Source organism: Erythranthe guttata, chromosome 9, assembly GCF_056151865.1.
Source record: "Erythranthe guttata isolate IM_541 chromosome 9, IM_541, whole genome shotgun sequence".
Taxonomy (NCBI): Eukaryota; Viridiplantae; Streptophyta; class Magnoliopsida; order Lamiales; family Phrymaceae; genus Erythranthe; species Erythranthe guttata.
The window spans coordinates 2,297,501-2,312,005 of record NC_142541.1 but is presented as its reverse complement, the minus strand read 5'-3'; the positions used below and the strand labels follow the sequence as shown (position 1 = coordinate 2,312,005).

At 34.3% G+C, this 14,505-nt stretch overlaps 3 protein-coding genes across 7 annotated transcripts; all 3 read left to right on the top strand.

Moving 5' to 3' along the window:
* The first annotated feature begins 859 nt into the window (after positions 1-859).
* On the top strand, positions 860-3,226 carry LOC105959724 (transcription factor MYB35). 3 transcript variants are annotated; one of them, XM_088823259.1, is made up of 4 exons: positions 862-1,094; positions 1,207-1,348; positions 2,216-2,881; positions 2,966-3,226. In XM_088823259.1, the coding sequence occupies exons 1-4, from the start codon at positions 953-955 to the stop codon at positions 3,081-3,083; spliced, it is 1,068 nt and encodes a 355-aa protein (XP_088679385.1). In that variant the 5' UTR covers positions 862-952; the 3' UTR covers positions 3,084-3,226. The 3 variants fall into 3 exon arrangements, with proteins under 3 accessions (XP_012839314.2, XP_012839313.2, XP_088679385.1); XM_012983860.2 differs by having other exon boundaries at positions 860-1,064; positions 2,216-3,226; XM_012983859.2 differs by having other exon boundaries at positions 860-1,094; positions 2,216-3,226.
* Positions 3,227-4,012: 786 nt separating this feature from the next.
* Positions 4,013-10,213, top strand: ATCOAE (dephospho-CoA kinase family). Of its 2 annotated transcripts, none has more exons than XM_088823509.1 (4): positions 4,013-4,318; positions 8,603-8,774; positions 8,859-9,004; positions 9,655-10,213. In XM_088823509.1, the coding sequence occupies exons 2-4, from the start codon at positions 8,667-8,669 to the stop codon at positions 10,088-10,090; spliced, it is 690 nt and encodes a 229-aa protein (XP_088679635.1). In that variant the 5' UTR covers positions 4,013-4,318; positions 8,603-8,666; the 3' UTR covers positions 10,091-10,213. The 2 variants fall into 2 exon arrangements, with proteins under 2 accessions (XP_088679635.1, XP_088679634.1); XM_088823508.1 differs by having other exon boundaries at positions 8,564-8,774.
* A 336-nt stretch (positions 10,214-10,549) lies between these two features.
* Positions 10,550-13,072, top strand: LOC105959821 (uncharacterized). 2 transcript variants are annotated; one of them, XM_088823507.1, is made up of 4 exons: positions 10,636-10,840; positions 10,941-11,016; positions 11,161-11,852; positions 12,933-13,072. In XM_088823507.1, the coding sequence occupies exons 1-3, from the start codon at positions 10,781-10,783 to the stop codon at positions 11,814-11,816; spliced, it is 792 nt and encodes a 263-aa protein (XP_088679633.1). In that variant the 5' UTR covers positions 10,636-10,780; the 3' UTR covers positions 11,817-11,852; positions 12,933-13,072. The 2 variants fall into 2 exon arrangements, with proteins under 2 accessions (XP_012839432.2, XP_088679633.1); XM_012983978.2 differs by lacking the exon at positions 12,933-13,072 and having other exon boundaries at positions 10,550-10,840; positions 11,161-12,016.
* The last annotated feature ends 1,433 nt before the right edge of the window (positions 13,073-14,505 follow it).

Here is a 14,505-nt window from a genome sequence, read left to right as displayed (position 1 = left end):
CAAGTTCTTTTGGAACCATTAACGTTTTCCGGTCCAACTCATCGCACATGACTTGTTCAGTGCAGCCTACACTTCTCGTATGGTTTACAAGTTATTACACAAAAGTGTTGTTTAACAAGCGCACATATATAGTTGTTGGTTCTCTTGTCAAGCAAACACCATCAGACTGCGTTTCAATCGAAGAATTTGAATGAGTCTAAATGAGAAGTATTTGAAACGAGTAATAACTCCAAATCGGTAAAGAATTCAAATGTAACGGCACAATTGCTCAAAAAACAACTAAAGACGAGAGCTATGAATTTAAAATTATTTTTCAAATAACTCCATCCAAACAATTTCAATATTATTAATTATACATATATATGTCATTAAATTAAACAAATAACCACTTACTTTACTCATGGCTCATGCACAATTGATGGATTCTTGGTCCATCTGATTAGTTAAATGTTGTTTAAAAAATAGTTAAGTTTTTATCAAACTTGCAATTAATATTGCCATTTCATTTCTCATGACAAAGATCATTCAATCTGTCACAATTGTTTATTTAATTTTCACCCTTAATCTACATTTAACCAAATAACTCACCCAATTTAAACCTGATTAAAAAACAATGATCTTTAAACCACTAAATAGTAAATACAAAAATAAATAAATAATTAATAATTAATAATTTCAGGTAACAAAAATACAAAATTTGTTTGATTAATTTATCATCCTTGATTTTTTATTCAATTTAATTAATAAATATAAAAAAAAGATGCCTTTTCATGGTCATGCAAATACAGCTCAATTTCTCTTACATGCTCATGCTTTTCTTGCTTTTGCATGCACCAAATGGTGTTCATCAAATACCTCTTAAGCTTATGGCATTTCTTCTCATAACTTTTATACATTATATTTTTCGTTTTCGATTATTGTTTTTTTATTCTCGATCGAACGATATAATACGATGGTTAAAACTCCTCCTTGCTCAGATAAGCTGCAAATGCAAAAGGGTATTTGGAATGACGACGGAGATCGCGAACGAAATGCCGCGTACGTTCCGAAACAGGATGGAACAGGTAACTGGACAACTTTTTCCAAGAGATCAGGTATATCAATATATACATATATAGATACATATTTTTGAGGTGTATATATAAAAATATATATGCCATTAATTATGGTTTAGTATTAATTAATTATTTATTAAAATTGTTATAGGATCAGGACAAAAGAGAAGTGGGAAAAATAGCAGAGAAAAATGGCATAATGGTAATAATTCAAAATGTGATCCAAAGCACAAGAGCTTCACAACTCAAGAAGAGGAATTAGTAATCCAGCTACATTCAGCAATTGGTAGCAGGTTAGTTGATCTATTCGAATTAACAGCTAATTAATTTCATCAAATATTTCTTTTTAAAAATCGATTTTTTTTTTCAACGAAAAACTCGGATTTTTTTTTATATTATTATTATAATTTTATTATTTTATATATTTAGGAGGCTTGGGGGCAAAAGTATAAATTGTACCCTAAATTAATATGGGTGCTCAGGAGTAGCGTCCTCGAATTTTTTAATATATTAAATGATATAATATACGTGATTATATATTTAGATTATAATTTATTTTTTTTTGAGTAAAAGAAGTAATATCAGATAAATATGTAATGATATTTAATGTAATTTAAGAAATATATTCATAAAATATATGTTCTCGATTGATTAAAGAAAAATATTTATTTTAACATCATATAGCTAGACTAGCATTGTAATATTTACTAATTATTCAAATACACTTTTAATTTTGAGAAAACAATATTTAGTAAAAAAAAAAAAAAATAGTACGAAGATCCTCATCATGTTTAAAATCAAGCATTAATATTTTAATGACATAATTAATTTATCATAAATATTTTGTATATTTGAAAAGTACTTTTCATATTAAATTTATTTATAATATAAAATAATAGAAGTTATATGAAATAAAATTTTACATATATGTATTAATTAGGGTTTTTTTTTTTTAATTCTTGAAACAAAAACCCTAATTCATTATATATGTTTAAATCTCCTCTTTTACCTTGTCTCTTCCAACACCACTCACTACCCTATTCAAAAGTTTCTTACAAAATCTCTTTATATTATTTTACATTTTTATTTTATTTTACTTTTTTATTTTATTTTATTTTATTTTTTACTTTATTTTTTTTATTTTTTATTTTTTATATCAGGTGGCCTATAATAGCACAACAACTCCCAGGAAGAACAGACAATGATGTAAAAACCTTATGGAACAGTAAACTAAGGAAGAAGCTTTCTGCAATGGGAATTGATCCAGTCACTCACAAACCCTTCTCCCAAATTCTCGCCGATTACGGAAATATCGGAGCTTTCCCGAAAGCCCGAACCCGTTTCTCCTCTCTCTCGAAAGACATAAAAAATTCCATCGTCTTTAAATCCTCGAATTCCGAACTCATATCGCAAAACCCTAATAACAACAACAACAACAACAACAACAACATTAATCCACACGAAAACTTTTCCCATTATTTTCACGACCATCTTTTCTCACCATCGTCCTCGAATATTTCCGATATCCCCCATTATAATAATAATAATAACCCGCTCGATCTTTACTCCCAACTCCAATCCGTGAACTTTGTCACGAAAAAACCCGATAATAATAATAATAATTTAAATTTAGCACAACAACAACAACAACAACTTTTCGTGAACAACGAGTGCGCCACGTCATCGTCGGTCAACCAAGAGTTTAGTTGGAGCGACTTCTTTCTCGAGGACGCGCAATTAGAAAACGAGGGGAATATTCTCGTTGCGCATGAGTGTGGTGGTGGTGGTGAGAAGTTGCAATCGGAAGAAGATCAAGTGAAGGAAAGGTATATTAATAATGAAGATAATAATAATAATAATAACGAGATTAATGCGTTGGTCGATAATAATAATAATAATAATAATAATAGGTTCGAAGCATTGTCTTCGTCTTCGAACAGTGCTTCGTCGTTTGTGGAAGCCATGATTGAGAGCCAAGATGAGATGTTTTCACAGCTACCTTGCTTCTATGAGGAACAATTTTATTAATTAATTAGTTAATTAATTAATTATAGCTATATCCCATATATAAAGATGAATTTGTTGTAATAAAAAAAGTATGTGTTGCAATAAGATCTTTCGTGAACAAGTTGATGATTTTAATTTAGGGATAATGCATATTTAGTACCTTACCTTTGCTCTAAATTCAATTTGAGTCATTGCCACTATAAGGTTCTATTGATTAAATAATATAATATTTTAGAAACATGTTCGATTACCGCGATTCAAACAAATTTAACTTGGCCCGCAATTAAATATTACGTAATATTATGTAACACGTTGTTTTTTTTTTTTTTTTTTTTTTTAATAGTCGTTCAACTGTACCGTGCATGGATTTAAATTTTTTTACAAATTAACTAGTATTATAACAATAAATATTGGAAATCAACGAATTAAACAAATCCTAAAGTATAAAAATAAATAAATAATAATAATAATAAAATAAAAATTTTGCAAAGAAATGACTGTTTTTTGATATGGGCTTAACAGCTTTTATCTCAACTGGGCTTATTTTTCAAAGCCCGAACTTGCTGCGGGCTTCCTTGGAACCCAAACCGAAAAAACGACGCCGTTTCCTTTAATCAAATTCAATTCCCCCCAACATCCTCTTTTCTAAAAGGGTAAGGGGTGGAAATTGGAACGAAAATTCCGATTTCCGCCGAATCCGATCTGAAATATTCCGATTTTGGAACGACTTTTTCAATTACGAATTCCGAAATTTTGATTTCCGAAAATTCCGAAAAAAATCGGATCGGAATCGGAAATACATAACAGAATTTCGGAATTTCCGATTTCCGATCCGAAATTATTCCGATTATTTCCGATTATTTCCGCTTTATTCAGATTTTTCCAATTATAATATTAATATTTATTACTATATATAATATATAATATATGTATATATCTATCCGCCTGTACTAATTACTAGTATATTACTTATATTTTTTTTCTCCCCCACCACCACCAGCGCCTTCTTTCTCCGACGACCACCACCACCACTGCCTCCCGGTTCTCCGACGACCACCACCACTAGCGCATCTCGGCTCTCCGACGACCACCACCACCAGCAGCGCCTCCCAATTCTCCGACGACCACCACCACTTGCGCCTCCCGATTCTCCAACGACCACCATCGCAACCAGGCCTCCCGGCTCTCCGAAGACCACCACCACCAGCGCCTCCCGGCTCTCCGACGACCACCAGCAAAGCCGCTCTCTCTATCGGGTACTGTTAGAATAAATCTAATTTAGTTGATTCAAATTTTTTTTTTGGGAACATTCCGAAAAATTCCGAAAATTTCCGAAAATTCCGAAAATGAGAAGATTTCCGAAAAATTCCGATTTTTTGAAAATTCCGAAAAAATCGGAATCGGAATCACTTTTTGAATTCTGAAAAAATCGGAATCGGAATCGGAAGTCGTTTTGGACTTCCGAAAAAAATCGGAAATTTTCCGAAACACCCAAATCCGATCGGATCCGTTTGATTTCCACCCCTAGTAATGACAAATACATAACGAGTTTTAGTAAATGTAGGATTTTTTATAATTTAACTTGATCTCTATTTATGGACTCATATTTTAGTAGTTATATATATATTTTAATATACAAATTAATTCTCATCATCTATTTATTATTATTTGTCAAAATATTTATATTTATTCTTACAATTTCGAGTCCCAAACACATCTGAAGAAAATTTTAAATTTATATGTATTTAATATTCGACATGGAATTAACTAAATTTTTGTCTCACTTTCAAGTTTCAGCCGTATCATTCTCGAAAACTGATAAATCCATGTTCTTGGTGATTAACGATAATTAATGATGGTATAGTATTCTCCCAAAATAATGTCGATGAAACAAAAGAGTTTGAAAAAAAAAGATGTTACATATAGATTTTGAATTTTTAAACAAAATTTCTATTATGTTTACTAAAAATTATTCGTGTGAATAGTTTGGTTGAAAACTTCTAGGAAAAAAAATTAACAATATAAATTAGATTTTGAATTTTTAAAATAAGATGTGCTACATTTACTAAAACTCCTCCTGCATTTATCAGCATTTTCTAAAAATGCGGGATAATTACACTTTTGGTCCCCCAAGTTTGCCCGTTTTTCCGTTTTGGTCCCCCATTTACCGCAGTCAACAAAATACACTCTCGTTTTATCAAAATTTAACACATTTGGTCCTACCGTTTGGTTGACCGTCTGACTTAACAGTCAACCGTCATGTGCCACGCACGTGACTTCAAATTAGGGCTTAATTTGCGTTTTTTTCCCCAAAATCACCATTTCTCTCTCTCTCTCCACGCTCTCTCTCTCAATCTCAAATTCCCCAATTTTTCCAAGAACCCTAATTTTTGGAAGAAATTCCAATTTCAACAATCCAAACACCAAATCACGAAATTGTCTCTCCCCCTCTTGAAAATATGAGTAGTCGATCGACCACATCAAATCGAAAACAACAAACTGGCAGTGATTCTGGGGATTGGAGTGCAAGACCATTTCCAATCGAAGCTCATACATGTAAATGTGGAATTGAGCTTCCAATAAACACTTCGTGGACTGATAAAAACCCTGGGCGGCGATTTCTTGCATGTGCGAATTACATGGTGAGTAAATTTCTGAAATTAAGGGGTGCCATTTGTTCCAGTTATGAATTTCAATTCAAGTCTTTTTTTTTTTGGTCACAGAAAGTATCACATTGCAATTATTTTGAGTGGGTCGATCCAGAAATGTGTGGAAGGTCAAAACAAATTATTCCCGGACTGTTGAAGAAATTGAACAAATTGGAAGATGACATGAAAGAAGAGAAGGAAAACCAAGGGAAGATGTTGATTCAACTTGAATTATACAAGAAGAAAGTAATGAAGTTGATGGTTGTGATTCTTGCTTTGCTTTTGTTTATAGCAATGCATGTGATTTTGAAGCTCTAATGATGTAATGTTGTCTGATGTTGAAGCTCAATTGATGTAATGTTCTCCTGATATAGACTTTTGTAATGCATATTTTGGCATATTTTGAATGTAATGAATGGTTTAGACTATTGATGTTTTGAATGCAAATGTGTGATGGTAATGAATGGTTTAGACTATTGATGTTTTGAATGCAAAGGTGTGATGGTAAAGTGTGCTACTGTGTGATGGTGACCAACAAATGAGCTCAATATATATAACAACTAAAATAACAATTGAAAAACATTTCAAATGAACAAACATTTCAACTGAAGGATTTCAAATCCCAGAAAAATTCCAATTGAAAAACATTTCAACTGAACAAATTCAGAATTCCAAATAACAACATTCCAAATGAACAACATTCCAAATGAACATTAAACAACATTCTAAATGAACATAACAACAGCAAACAAACAAAACAAACCAAAGTAAAGTAACATCATTCCAATGGATGACAAAACAAACAAAATAAAGTACATGTCCATAAAATAATCCAAAAGTCATTGCACCAACAATTGAAACATAGGAAAAACATCAAGTTATGTGGTCTTCTTTGATCCATTCTTTGACTGTGTTGGCTTTTTGGCTGGCCTTGGTGCAGTGAATGGATTTGCAGAACTTGTAGAGCCTTGGATACCAAAAGCAGATCTGAGGTTGGACATTGTGATGAAATTAACTCCTCCCTTGACAATGACAGGAGTACTTACACTTGAACCTTCATTGATCTGCATCTACATCAACAAAAAGAAAAAGGTTCAGTAAACAAACCATTAAGTACATTAAACAATCAAAAGGTTCAGTAAACACTTACATTGATTGTAGAGGTAGTGTTTGAAGTTCCTGTCATATTCACTTGCCTTTTTGTTGGCCTTCTTACCTACAACAGTGATATAAACTAAAATAAGAATAAACATTGAAAAGAGGATGAACATTGAATAAAAATAAATAAAGTTACCTGCATCTTCCTCTGTGGAACTTGTGTTTCTCCTCTTTGAGAAACATTCATTGCAGCAGTGCTTTGTTGTGTAACAGGTTCTTGGCTAGATTCTTGCCCACCTTGATCAGGTTCTTCCCTAGATTCTTGCACACCTTGATCAACTTCATTTGTTTCTTCCACAGTCTTTCTTGTAAAACTTGATCATCATCCCCCTCCTAAGGCAGTGGCTCTCTATAGCAAATTTTGCTTCTTTTTTTGAAGAAAAAACCAACCCAAGCTTTAACTCAGGGTTTTTATTGTCAGTTTTAGGATTAAACTTGGGGAATTTAACCCTATGTTCATCATCAGAGCCACAGTCACTGCCCATTGAGTCACTGTTAACACAGTCATCATCACCTTCTTCATTAAGCATCCTAGTATACATATCATCTGAGACAAATTCAGAGACCTTATCTTTACCCTTTGATTTAACCCCACCAAACTCAGCATCTGGATCTACATAGGCTTCAAACAACTTGTCATCTTCTTCAAAGTCATAATCACTATCATAAAACTCATCACCATCTTCCTCACTGTCACTCTCATTGCTTAACTCAGGTTCAACATTGGGTAATTCAGGTAAAACAGTGTCAGTTTGCTCATCAGTAATGACTGATGATGCAACTTGACTTTGCAAGGTAGGTACCACATTCACAGTTTCTTCTAACCCCAACTGTTCTAAGTATATTTCAACTTCATAGTTAATAGGTTTCATAGAAGCTACATCGGTATCAGTTTCCAAGTACCTACCCATATTCAGATTTGCCCCAAATTTGTACCAAAATTTAATTTTTTTCCTATCAGAATACCCCAACTCCCGTGACATTATCCACATATCAAGCATCCTCATCTCAGCAGGTTTTGAAAAATCAAAAAACTCCTCACTCCCACCTATGTACCTCGTTTCTGGACCATGTTTCAGTACCCCCCCATAATACATTTTAACAGTACACCAAGTACTTATCCCAATTCTTTCTGAAAATGATTTTTTGCCACAAGAAAGGAAAAAAAATATATATATCAGCAACATTGTAAATGGCAAGAACAGTACATTAGGGTTCAAGTTGAGTTCTGCTTACCGTAATTTGGGGCAAATCCACCAGAGAATTTGCTTCTTCGCGACATGGCCTTCGAAAAATTCCTCTTTTCTTGTTGATTCTTCTTCGACCCAGAAATTAATCGGCAGAGAGAGAGAGAAATGTTAATGTTGATTTTGGGGAATTTGAGATTGAGAGAGAGAGCGTGGAGAGAGAGAGAGAGAAATGGTGATTTTGGGGGAAAAAAACGATGGCAAATGATTTTGGGGGAAAAAACGATGGCAAATTAAGCCCTAATTTGAAGTCACGTGCGTGGCACATGACGGTTGACTGTTAAGTCAGACGGTCAACCAAACGGTAGGACCAAATGTGTTAAATTTTGATAAAACGAGAGTGTATTTTGTTGACTGCGGTAAATGGGGGACCAAAACGGAAAAGCGGGCAAACATGGGGGACCAAAAATGTAATTATCCCCTAAAAATGCTGTCTTTCCCAATTTAGGGCAAATTAATTCCTCAACCTCTAAAATTGAAATCCCAGCTCTCGTCATTCATTCTCCGGCGAACATCGACGCAATAATTCAGTTTTCCGGCGGTAATTCCAAATGAGGGTAGTCGGATTGACCGGAGGCATAGCGTCGGGCAAAAGCACAGTCTCCAATCTCTTCAAATCCCACGGCGTTCCCGTCGTTGATGCTGACGTCGTTGCTCGCGTAATTGTGCCCTAAATTTCTGGATTTTTATATTAATTTTTGTTTTTAGAAAGAACTGACGATTGTATGCTTCTGGAGCTGCAGAATGTTCTGAAGAAGGGGACCGGTGGATGGAGGAAAGTGGTGGCTGCATTTGGCGATGAGATTTTGCTAGCTAGTGGAGAAGTCGATCGGCCGAAGCTTGGGCAGATCGTATTCAACGATCCCGATAAGCGCCAGCTTCTTAATAGGTACTAAAGTGTTCATTTATTTATTCGATCAAGACTGAATTTTTAAGTTTGTTTTGTCATAATTGAAGTTGCCCTGTGAGTTGTGCTTGTAATAGTATAGTTCTGAAGTTGTCTTCTTAGTATGTATGTTGTTTTATGGGGTAAATTACGGCCGCCCCACTGAAGTTAGGTCAAATTACGAAAAAAATCCATTTTGTTTGGGTAATTACAACCACTGCCCTCAATTATGAATCTTCTTATACATTCATCTTCATAGTGTCAAATTTAACAGAATCTTTTAGGTTCCGTGGAATGTTCTCTAGTTTGTACTCGTTTTGTGCAAAAAAGTAGTTTACAACAATATGATATTTACAAGCCAAGAGACGCATCTTATGATCATATGTTTCAAAATGTGGAGCTCGAATCGGGTAAAACCGGTATAAACTGGAGAATATTCCAGACTTTATTAAATTTGACACCACAAGGGTGGATGTGTAAGTAGATTCATAGTTGAGGGGTGTGGTTTTAATTACCCAAACATGAGGGGTGTTTCGTAATTTGACCTTACCTTAGGGGGGCGGCCGTGATTTATGTTCTGGATTTGGCTCTTGATTATGATATCAAATGAATTGATGTTTCTGAGTTTCGTAAACTATGATTCTCTTTTTCAGGCTATTGGCACCTTATATTTCGACCGGGATTTCAATGGAAGTGTTCAAGCTGTGGATGAGGGGTTGTAAAATAATAGTTCTTGACGTACCTTTGTTGTTTGAGGTGAAGATGGACAAATGGACGAAGCCCATTATCGTGGTATGGGTTGACCCCGAAACTCAGCTTCGGCGACTTATGACGAGAGACGGAACGACGGTGGAAGAGGCCAAAAGTAGGATCAACTCTCAGATGTCTCTGAATTTGAAAAGGACAAAAGCAGATATCGTGATTGATAACTCGGGATCACCCGAAGATCTGAATCGACTCTTTAAAGAGGTACTTGTCCGTGTGAGGAAACCTTTGACGTGGACTGAGTTTGGTCTCTCTAGAGACGGAGCTCTCGTGGCTTTCGTTTCTATTCTTTTTGGTGTTATCGTATGCTGGAAATCTTTGTGATCAATCGACGTGTGTATGGTTTCAGCCCTTGTTATAAATTAATTAAGCTTTTGATTGTTAAATTTGACTTTCTGATACATTATTATATGTGGATGAGTTTGCTCGCAGATAGTATTTATCTAATATTGATGCTATGAAAACATTAAATGTGTGTTACGTGATTGAAATTAGTTAAAACTCCAAAGTTCGAATTGCGATCACGATTAGCATAACCAATTGAGTGCTACTGGTTGTCAGACGTCATCTTAAGCTTTAAAGATATCTTATTACAGAATATGGATTTCTGATGGAGGATCCATTCGGGAACTTTATAAATGTTATATATATATATATATATATATATATATATATATATATATATATATATATATATATATATATATATATATATATATATATATATATATATATATATATATATATATATATATATATATATATATATATATTCGTTCGTGTGTCTCTACTTTGTGTGTGACTTGCAGACAGTAAGGGGCAGATCAGTCTTTTCCCTCCTTGCTCCTTTATTTCTTGATCCTAGTTGGAATGACCATTTTATTGGTCTGCTTCATTTAGAGGAGAGAGCTCTCCTTATCTTTCGTTTCACTTACTCTGATAGAAAAAGAAAAAAAAAGTCTCTTTCCTCGTTGCCAACACACACACACACACAAACACACACACACACACAGGATGGAAAAAACACCGACGGCGGCCGCTGGTGGTGATGGCTCAGAACCCCTCCAGTACAAGGTACGCAATTGAATAACGAGTCTTTGTATGCTTGGCTAATCATTTTCCCCTGTAGTTAAACCTGCTAATTCATAGATTGTTCGTATACTCTATTATGCAGACATGGGCCTTGAGGGTGTCTATCCACTGTGGAGGCTGTAAGAAGAAAGTAAAGAAAGTCCTACAAAGTATTGAAGGTAACATATATATAGAATATTACACACTAATTGTTTGTGTATGCTTGTGCACAAGTTTATGTACATTCTTTCTTCAAAAGGGCGCCTTTTTGTTTATGTTTGGGATTATCTTTGAGTTTCTGAAAAATATCTTATATTGATTAGGAGTATATAAGATAGAGATCGACTCGAAAGAACACAGAGTTACAGTAGCAGGAAACATTGAAGGCGAAACATTGGTCAAGAAGCTGGTTAAGTCGGGCAAACATGCAGAAATTTGGACTGAAAATCCCGAGAATGAATCAACGGACAATGGAAATAAAAAGGAAAACCAGCCTGAGAAAGAGGCCGGTGACACTTCGGGTGATGATCAGACAGAGGAAAAGGGTAGCGCACCACCAGTTGCCACCGCTCAGGGTGGTGGTGGTGGTGGTGGTGGAGGTGGGGGTAAAAAGAAGAAAAAGAAAAAGAAGAAGGGAAATGCAAGCGCAGGTGGTGCACCTGCAGCTGCAACCGCGGGATCTCCTCCACCTGCCGGAATTACGGGCCCACCAACTGCTGATCAAATGAATCCGAACCCTCCAAGTCAACAGCACGCCTTCTCTTATCCACAGTTTTACTATGCTTCTCCAGAATATGGGATGAGTTACAATACTGCACCACCCAATGCAAGTATGACTTCTTCTTCTTCGTATTATTCCATGCCTATACATTCGTATACAGATTCGGGCCCACATTATTACCCGCCCGATCCAATCTTACATAGCAATCGAGGTGATGATTATTACGGTGGAGATGAAAATGGTTGCTCGATCATGTGACACAATCTTTACCACATCAAATGTTGCTTTGCATGGGTAAGCAGTAGGTTCTGTTAATATAGTGTAATAACTGCCCATTGTTGTTTCTTTATGTTACTCTCAGTCTAAATCATAAACCAGCTTTTGAGTATTTATAAACTAAACTACTTCATTTATGTGTAATATAGAGCATTACGAAAGATTGGTGTCGGTGAGTATCAGTATTAGTTTTTTTCTTCTTTTTTTTTTTTTTTTTTTTTTTTTTAACGAAGCCTAAAAGTAAATGACAAAAGATCGAAAAGCATATTCTTTTGGTAAAGGGGTCTCTTTATTTGGTTGAAATCTTTTATCTGGTGAAGGATGTGTAAACTATTACACATCCATCTACTTTAGGTTGAAGAAAAGTTTGTGTGGTCAATTGGAGCATTTTTTTTTCTTGCTTTCAATCTTGAATGGGAATGAGCTCGTAAAGAATAGTTGTTAGTGTTGAGATCTTTTGAGGATCTTACTTTCAAGAATTGTTCTTTCTTTTTTCATTTATTATTTTAAATATATTATGCCAAGTTTAATGGAATATAGCTTATAGGGCAAATTACGGCAATCCCCTGAGGTAAGGTTCAATTTATGAAAAAAACACTCTTATTTGGGTAATTACAACCACAAACATGAGGGATTTTTTTCCTTGTAAATTTGAAACCGAAAGGGTAGTCGTAATTACACAAATATGAGGGATTTTGTTGTAATTTGACATTATCTTAGGAGGTGATTGGAATTTTGCCCTGAAATGTATTGATTCCGATTTTTTAGGTAATGATGGAGGTAGAGTTGTTTTTTTTTTTTTTTTTTCCCTAGTAGATAAATGGATTAATTTTTTTTTGACAGATTAAGGTCACATATTGAATATGTTTTTCTAACTAGAAAGGATTGAAAAGGAAAAGGATATAAGGATAATTGTGTTAAAGATTAAAGGGTCAATTACAACCACGAAGGGTCAATTACAATCACCTATCCGAAATAAAGTCTATTTACGAAAACTCCTAATGTTTGAGTAGTTACATCTAGGACCCTATAGTTTGTAAATTTCTTACATTCATCCCCTACAAAAGTGTGTTAATGTAAGAAATTTATAAATTGCAGGTGGATGGATGTAATTCTGGAAAAATGATGGGTTTTTTCGTAAATAAACTTAATCTTAGGGGGACGGTTGTAATTTACCCAAGAATAAATGGCTTTTGAGCATCGAGTTCTCCAATCCATTACGAATATTCACTTTTGCTTATCTTTTTCTCCAATGGCACATTCTTCAATCCCAACCGTTGAATCTGTAGTTTCTATGTGCAGAAGTAGTGAATTTGTACACATCCAGAGAGGAAGAGGATTGTTATTTTTGTAAGGTGTAAAATTCAGTTTGGACCCCTGTACTATGTGAAATGTATAATTTATCCTCATCCCATAATGTACAGAAAACATAAAACACCCTCCATGCTATTAGCTTTTTTCCTGATTCCGTTGGTCAAATCCTTTGACAGTTTGTTATAAGGAGTTATCGGCTTCTTTTGACAAAAATACCTCGAAAATTTCGATGCCTAGTTTTGACCATTTTTCAGTGTTCTAAATAGCGGTCGTGGCGGTCGCTATATCGGCCGCCATATCGGTATCGGTTATAAACCTTTACGATTTTGTTGAGGCGGTTTGGAATATCGGTTTTTTATGGCGAGGCGGTTTGCGGCGGTTTTTTGGCGGGTCAAACCGATATATCGGTCAACAAATCGGTTTTTTTTTTTTTTTTTTTTTTTTAAATTTAAATTAAAATGAAAATATGTTTTGATTTTTTGTTTTTCTCCAATTCTTTCAACTTCCAAAACCAAACCAAGTACTACCCCGCAATTTATGCTTTGTTGTGTTTATATTAATTGTTGATACGAAAGACTTGCGTAGTATTTGTATTTCGTAAGAATCTTTTATTATAATATGATCTTATTATTTTTAAATTTTTGTTATTTATTGAGTAATTAGAATTATATAATAACATATGAATGATAGGATAGAATTATGTTTAAATATTATTTTATATATATTTTGAGTATTTACAAATAATATTTAGAAATATATTACACTAAATTTAAAAACCGATATATTTCCGATTTATCTCCGATAAATCACCGCCGCGCCGATTTATCGTGTGGCGGTCCCTAACCGCCACGTACCCGATAACCGCCTTTTAGAACCTTGCCATTTTTCATCAATTTTTTACTCTTTTCGGACTTTTTTCCTACTTTTTTCAGTTACTTTTAACTCTTTTCAAACCTTTTCTATTTCGTTTCTACATAAAAAACAAAAAAAAAAATGAAAAGAAAAAAAAGAAAAAAAAAAAGGTGAAAATCCCTAAAATCTAAAAGAAACCCTAAAATTGAAATGAAACCCTAATTAATTTGAAAGAATTACAAACTAAAAAAGCTTTTCATATATATTGCAAAACCCCCCCCAAAAAAATAAAAATTGTAAACCCCTAAAATCAAATACTAAAATGGACAAAGAAAATCTAATGTGATGGTCATCTCTCCAACCGGCAAATGAAATGTGTTGGTGGTTGGCTGCCACATCTCTAAGAACGACCTAAGTAGGTGACATTCCACAAACTTGTACGAGCCACGTACAATTACCATAAGTCTGGCTCTCTTCACGGCCGCAATAATGAATGGCGCTGGAG